General features: G+C 46.5%; 1 protein-coding gene across 1 annotated transcript in view; it reads right to left on the bottom strand.

The window, feature by feature from the left end:
* The window catches only part of IDE (insulin degrading enzyme), an 83,296-nt gene extending 77,582 nt beyond the window's left edge, over positions 1-5,714 (bottom strand). Inside the window, exon 1 of the mRNA XM_081823081.1 lies at positions 5,553-5,714. Coding sequence (XP_081679207.1) covers positions 5,553-5,650 — 98 coding nt within the window. The 5' untranslated portion in view covers positions 5,651-5,714. The remainder of the gene's footprint in view (positions 1-5,552) is intronic.
* Between the last annotated feature and the right edge of the window lie 1,864 nt (positions 5,715-7,578).

Genomic DNA, 7,578 nt, shown 5'->3' with positions numbered 1-7,578 from the left:
TAGTGCAGAACCATTGGTGGTTTCTAAGCAAGACAATGGCATGGGGAAAGTAGTATATTAGAATTAATCGGATGATAAAGATCAAGTAGTAGGGAGACAGGAGTCTGGAAAAACCAGTTACAGAGATATACGTACCACTATGTTTACTGCAGCATTGTTTCCAATAGCCAAGATATGGAAGCAACCCAAGTGTCCATCCATAGATGAATGGATAAAGAAGATACACACACGTATATACATACAATGGACTATTACTCAGCCATAAAAAAGAATGAAATCTTGCCATAAGCAATAATAGATGGATCTAGAGAGTATAATGCTAAGTGAAATAAGTCAGAGAAAGACAAATAGCATATGATTTCACTCACATGTGGAATTTAAGAAAAACGAAGAAAAAGACCCTTAGGGGCGCCTGGGTGGTTTAGATGGTTAAGCATCTGCCTTCGGCTCAGGTCATGATCCAAGGGTCCTGAGATTGAGCCCGACGTTGGGCTCCTGGCTTAGTGGGGAGCCTGCTTCTCCTTCTCCCTCTTCCTCTGCCTCTCCCCCTGCTCATGCTCTCTCTCTGTATCTCAAATGAATAAAATCTTGAAAAAACCAAAAAAAACAAAAAAACAAAATCAGAGTCTTAAATATAGAGAACTGGTGGTTGCCAGAGGGGAAGAGGGAGGAGAATGGGTGAAATAGGTGAAAGGGATTAAGAGTACATTTATTAACGATGAGCACTGAGTAATGTATAGAATTGTTAAATCACTATATCGTACACTTGAAACTAATATAACATTATATGTTAATTATACTGGAGTTAAAATATATATATACAGAACTTGTAGGTGTGAGATGTCAGGGAAGATAATCATAGCCTAAACTAGGAGGATAATGGAAGATTAAGTTTTACTCCAAGAAACTTTAGGATGAAAGACTCAAGAGTTTGGTCTTCAGAACAGACAGTGACAGAAAAAGAGATGCAAAGATTACTCCAATTCTGAAGCTAAACCGAGAAAATGATTAATACCAATATTTGCAAAACTAGGGAAGTCAACAGAAAAATGGTTTTGAAAAGAGACCATTCATTAATTCATGCAATAAATATGTCAGGCAGAATGTGATACCTTCCCCTCAGAGAGCAGCTTGTGGGTCCCACCTTTTTTTTTTTAACAGTTACACTTTTTTTTTTAAGATTTTATTCATTTATTTGAGAGAGAGTGAGAGAGAGAGAGAGCACAAGGGGGGGAGGGTCAGAGGGAGAAGCAGACTCCCCACTGAGCAGGAAGCCAGATGTGGGCTTGATCCCGGGACTCCAGGATCATGACCTGAGCTGAAAGCAACTGCTTAACCGACTGAGCCACCCAGGCACCCCCAGTTACACATTTTTAACAGGCAAAGAGAAACTATACAGTTCTTTGAGGGGAATAAAAGCTTTTATAGCTTTTAATGCTACAACAATTTCTAAGTCCCACTTTTAAAAGAAAGAGTACTATACGGCGCCTGGGTGGCTCAGTTGGTTGGGCTACTGCCTTCGGCTCAGGTCATGATCCTGGAATCCCAGGATCAAGTCCCACATTGGGCTCCCTGCTCCGCGGGGAGTCTGCTTCTCCCTCACCCTCCCCACCTCATGCTCTGTCTCTCTCATTCTCATTCTCTCTCAAATAAATAAATAAAATCGTAAAAAAAAAAAAAGGGAAGAGAGTACTATAATAAAAATATTGAGCTGCTTTTCAAAATAAATGGAAAGAGGCAACAATGCAAAAGTGGAGCTGTTTAGTAAAAGATCTTAAGGAGTGGAATTACTATTTGAAAGCTTCTTGAGGACGAATTTATCACTGACTCTTTGCATCCCTCACAGTGCTGAGCATACTGCAGTGAGTGATCACTACAAAACAGATATTCAAATGATGGCTAAAGGAAGAGAGAAGAGTGAGAGCGGACTCAAGAAAAAACAAGTAGGAATGCCCTACCCAAGCCTCTACCCAGCATACCTAGAGGATCTACCCCTGTGAAAGTGTGTTAACCCTGTCACCCTGGCTGAAGGTAGGCTGATTATCTGGGTACCTCTTTAGGAGATCTAAAATACCAATAGAAAAACAGAAAGGAAATCAATTCTTATGAAAATATATATTGAAATTCTGCTCCCCACACTACTCCCTGGTAAGATTATCCCCAACCCTAACCTTAAAGGCAGAAAGAATGTAATTTTTTACTGTGTAGGGTTTGGGCTAATGCTAATTAAAGATACTCAAGGGCGGGCGCCTGGGTGGCTCAGATGGTTGAGCGTCTGCCTTCGGCTCAGGTCATGATCCCAGGGTCCTGGGATCGAGTCCCCAATCGGGCTCTCTGCTCCTTGGGAGCCTGCTTCTCCCTCTGCCTCTCTCTCTCTCTCTGTCTCTCATGAATAAATAAATAAAAATCTTAAAAAAAAAAAAAAAAAGATACTCAAGGGCATCCTCTCCTTTTAGACCATTAAAAGATATTTTTCTGGTTAAAAGTAATTTAAAAGCTTGGGGGCACATGGCTGGCTCAGTCAGTAGTAGAGCATGTCTCTCTTGATCTCAGGGTCAGCAGTCAAGCCCTATGGTGGGTGTAGAGCTTGCTTACATACATACATGCATACATACATACATATATACATACATACATAGTGCTTATACCATTAAAAAAAAAAGTAATTTAAAAGCCTAGATCTTAATAGTTAGTCCATTTGGCATACCACTGTTACCTACACCCATAGAACAGAGAAATGCAAAGTAGAGCTGCCTGCAAAGTGAGAGGCCGGATGCACAGGTGTTCCAAGTAGTTGCCAGGGACTGGGCTATTACTTCTAGGTTCCCCCAGCAGTTCAGATAATTACACACAGCCCCAACTTATCCAATATGGCTAAAAAGAGGAAAATGACTCGGCTTTTTAAATGAATAAATCTTATACAAATGCTTTAAGACCATCTCTTTCTCAAAAAGTTAGAACAGGGATGAATGCCTCAACACTGGCAAAGGCAGTATTCCAGGTAAGAGCTCAGGCTCTGGCTCCAGACGGACACGAGTTAAATCCCAGCTCTCCCAGTAAATAGCCCTGTAACCATCTCTGTTACTATATCTCCCTACTTTGGGGCACCTGGGTGGCTCAGTCGGTTAAGCGTCTGCCTGAGGCTCAGGTCATGATCCCCGGGTCCTGGGATCAAGTCCCACATCAGGCTCCCTACTCAGTGGGAAGCCTGCTTTTCCTGCTGCAGCTCCCCCTGCTCACTCTTGCTCTCTCTGATAAATAAATCTAAAAAAAAAAAAAAAATACATCTCCCTACTTTGCACAGAATTACCTTCCTTAAGATTTGAATATGGGGTAGATTCAGATGGTAGCTTTCCTTCCTATAACTATACCCTGATCCCTTTGACTGAACCTATATTTTCCTTAATAGCCTCAACCACTAATTTTTAATGTAGAGCTTTCTAGATGGTTAAACTCATTCATTATCTTTGAATCTCCTGAATTTCCTTATTCAAGAACAACCTTATCTTGAAGCTCTGGCAGTTCAACAACCCATGCCCTGAAAGTGAGGAGCAATGGGAGAAAAGCACAGAGAAAACTGGACTGTAAGTAGAACATACAAACCTCTTTGTTGTATAAAACTGGTGCTTTCTTTAAATCCCAAATTCTGGGACAGCTGGCTGGCTCAGTTGGTAGAGCATTTGACTCTTGATATCAAGGCTGTGAGTTTGAGCCCCACAATGGGTGTAGAGATTAATTAAAAATAAAATCTTTAACAAAAAGTAAATAAAAAATAAAATCCCAAATGCTGTACACTGGAGACAATATGGAGCTAAGCACAGCCTATTAGCAACAAATTAAGTACAAAAAAAATTTTGACCTGAAGGAGGCCCACAAAGGTACCCTGCCTATACTCACCACTCCCACTTCTTTATCTAAACTCAGGGATCTTTATCCATGTTGTAGTGGATTTTGCATAGAGTGGGAAAGAGGGAAAACAAGTTCCACAGATTTTTTCATTTGCACTTGGCCTTTTTAGCACCATTATTACTACCACCCTAGTTCAGTCAGAAAAGACTAAGTCCCAACCAATTTCTCTGCTTCAGGTCTCTCCACTCCCTTATAAACTGTGCATAGCACCAAACTAATTTCCTAAATTACCAGTTTCATTAGAGCACTCCTCACCTCAAAAACTCTTAACAGCTCCCAATACTATGCACTGGAAAAGCCCAACTAACATTCAAAGCCCAGGCTAGCATTATCCTACTTTTATAATACACAATTGGTTTCCTCCTACTTCCCACACTGAAATTCTCTAAGGCTCCAACTAGACTAATCTGCTCACTGTCCGTCCCCGACCCCAAACCCGGCATGCCTAGGCTGGATTACGTAAACACCACTGCTCACCCTCCCACCCACTTTCTGCTTTTCCTTCAAAGGCCAGCCCAGACCCCCCTCCTCTATCTCTGCCCTAAATTGTGCTCCCAAAGCACGCACTGACCAGACTGCCCATCTTCTGACCCTAGTCAAACACATCCTTTTTAGCTGGCTATACTCTCTTGGCATCTTAATCCGCTCAAACGAAGTCAAAGTTCCTTGGAAGGCAGACCACATACTTACACAGAGGGTCTATCACAGTGCCCTGCACTTTTTAGGTCCTAGATACTATTAAAACCAGAGGAGGGGTTCAAATGATACATCTAAGTAAGGCAAGACCATACTGCGCATCTTTTCCAATTCCTCTCTATTCACAGTAAAAGGCATTCAGCGTTCGCTACAAGGCTATGTATTTCTAGTATACACTGAGCGGCAAAGTGGAGTGAGCACGCCACCGGATGGCAAAAAAAAAAAAACAAAAAAACCCGCGTCCCCATCCTGGTTTTTGCCACAAGCCCTGCGATTGGGAAATCACACAATATCTCTGGGCCTCGGTTATCTCAGGTGTAAAACAAGGGAGCTGCTTTGACGGATCCCAAGGTATCCTTCGGCTCCCGAATCCCCCCGGACAGGAAACCCAACACTCGTCTACTCACTCAGGCGCAGGCACGCAAACTTTTACGGTTCCCAACGCAGGCATTTCCATATAGTAGTGGAAACTCCGTCCCCATGGAAAAAAGCAGGGCTGAGAGGAGGGTGAGAAGCGGTCTCCCTAGACTCGGATTCCTTTACCCCATGACCAGGGGCAGTCGGACTGAGGTTCCCGGCCCCTCACGAGCAGACTCCCAGGAGAGTGGCACGGCAAGGCTCCCGGGAGCCGGCCGGGGTCACTCCGTCCGCGCCCGCGCCCCCCGCACTTGTGACACACGCCCCGTGACCCCGGGTCACAGTCCCCGTCCGCCCTCACCGGCCCGAGGGGCGCCCTCCTCTCCCGGCAAGGCCCCGCGCTCCCGCCCGGCTGGCTGCCCTTCCGGGCCCCGGGGCGGCCTCTGCGCGGGCGTCCGGGCCCCAGGCCGGCGGGACTTCCAGCTTCTTGTGGATGCTGGCTTTAAGTGCTGAATCACCACTTTGCAACCCGAGCTCCAAACCACCGTGACCCGCGGGCCCCGAGGGCCCAGGCGCTCCGCTCCGCTTACCCACAGAGGCGCTCCGGGGACAGCAGGCGGGCGCCGAGGACGGAGCGGAAGGTGCTGGGCCGCGCGGAGTGCAGCAGCCACGCTAGCCGGTACCGCATAACCCAGCACAGCCGCCGGGAGCACCGCGGACGCTTCCTTCTTGCGCCGGGAGCCGGCCCTGCCCACTGCGCATGCTCAGTCCGCCGCGCCGCGCCGCCTCCCGGGAGCCTCTGAGTGGCCGGCGCTCCGGGTTTTGCCTGGAACCCGACAGGGTCGGGGAGGCGGGCGTCCCAGGCCCGAGCCAGCGAGCGGGACGGAGTCTGGCCGGGGAGCGGCGGGAGCCCAGCAACCAGGCTTTCCCAGGCTGGGGGTTACCGGCAGGGTCACACGGGGCGCACGTGGGAGAGCGGCGAGGTGTACCTGGCTAAGTGTATGTAGGGGACAGAGTCTCACGAATATTGTGAGAGCACAAGGGGCCATGTTTGCGGTGGCGCCCCCATTGGCTGTCGCTCTGGGCGGTGCAGGTGTTGGAACGAAGTCCGAGGATTAGGCGGCCTCACGGCGAAAGATTCTGCGGGGGGCGCGCGGCCCGCGGGCTTCCTCTAGAGCGCGGTGGGCCCCGGGGGGAGTTAGATCAGGGGGGCCACGAGAGGGAGGCGAGGACCTGGGGGAAGTTAGCAGCCCCTCACGGAGCAAGGGAGAGATGGGACTGGCCACGGCGAAAAAAAGCTTCCGTGGACTTTCAAATCCAGAGTAGAAACTCCTACTCTCTACTACTGCCGTATTAAAACAACACCACACACACATATATATAGTACTTCTATTGTCGGTTTACTTTGGTCACTATTTATAACTTTTTCCCCTGATGGCTTTATGGTGTTGTGCATCCAAGAACAACCTAATAGTTGTTAGGGATCTGACTTTCGATTACATTTCCATTTTACGGGGGTCTTTAGGACAAAGTGCAATTAGGGATAGTGACTCCCTAGCTTGAGTACCTTTAAGTCTCCGTCGTGACGGGCCTAGGGCTGCAGTCATAATGCTTTGAATCCCATTATTGCTTCAAATTAAGAATTCAGGAGGAGGTTCCCTTAATCAAATGGATGATTCATTAAAGAGCTACAGGGATAAAAAAAAAAATACAGTTTCGGCTAAAGGCAACCGTTGGATGGATGGAAACTGAGGTACCAGAGATGAGGAAGCACTCCTAGTGCAATGTAGGGTAAAATTCCACAGTATTACATTCTAGCCTCAATCCACCTCTACTAGTGTCCTGTAGCTGCCCTAACAAATTATCACAAATTTAGTGGCTTAAAACAATAGAAATTTATTCTCTCACAGTCTGGAGGCCAGAAGTCCAAAATCAAGGTATTGTCAGCGCTGTACTCCCTACAGAGGCTCTTAGGGGAGAATCCGTTCTTTGCTACTTCCAGCTTCTTGTGGATGCTGGTTTCCTTGGCTTATGGCCACATCACTCCAATCTCTGCCTCCATCTTCACATTTCTTTCTCCTCTGTGTGTCTTTCTTCTCTTTTGCAAGGACATTCGTCATTGGATTTAGGGCACAATCACATAATCCAGGATTATCTCATCTCATCCTTAACTTGATTGCATCTGCAAAGATACTTTTTCCAAATAATGTAACACAGCTTCCTGGGGTTCTGACATGGACACATATTTTGGGGACCACCACTCAACTCGGTACCCCACCTTTCCAGCTTCTACCCCCACCCTCTACTAACTGCAATTCACACAGCTGTCACAGCAAATTAATGCTTATAACAATACTAACTTGTCAGATCTCTAGCAACTTTCAAGCCCAGCTGAAATAGTGTTGCCTTTACAAAACTTTCCCTCACTTCCATTCCTCACATACCTTATTGGAAGTAACCACTCTCTGATCTGAGCTACCAGAGTAGTTGGCCTCTCTCCAAAGGCACTTATTTGAATTTTAACCTTCCATGCTTGCAAGAAGCAGTAGATTAGGAATGATGTCTTAGACATTTTTGTATCTCACCTGGCAGCAAGCCCAGTGCTTAGTTACTTAA

The sequence above is a fragment of the Leptonychotes weddellii genome, chromosome 6 (genome assembly GCF_054177405.1).
Source record: "Leptonychotes weddellii isolate Sample4059 chromosome 6, ASM5417740v2, whole genome shotgun sequence".
NCBI classification, from domain to species: Eukaryota; Metazoa; Chordata; class Mammalia; order Carnivora; family Phocidae; genus Leptonychotes; species Leptonychotes weddellii.
This window is presented reverse-complemented; position numbering and strand designations above follow the sequence as displayed.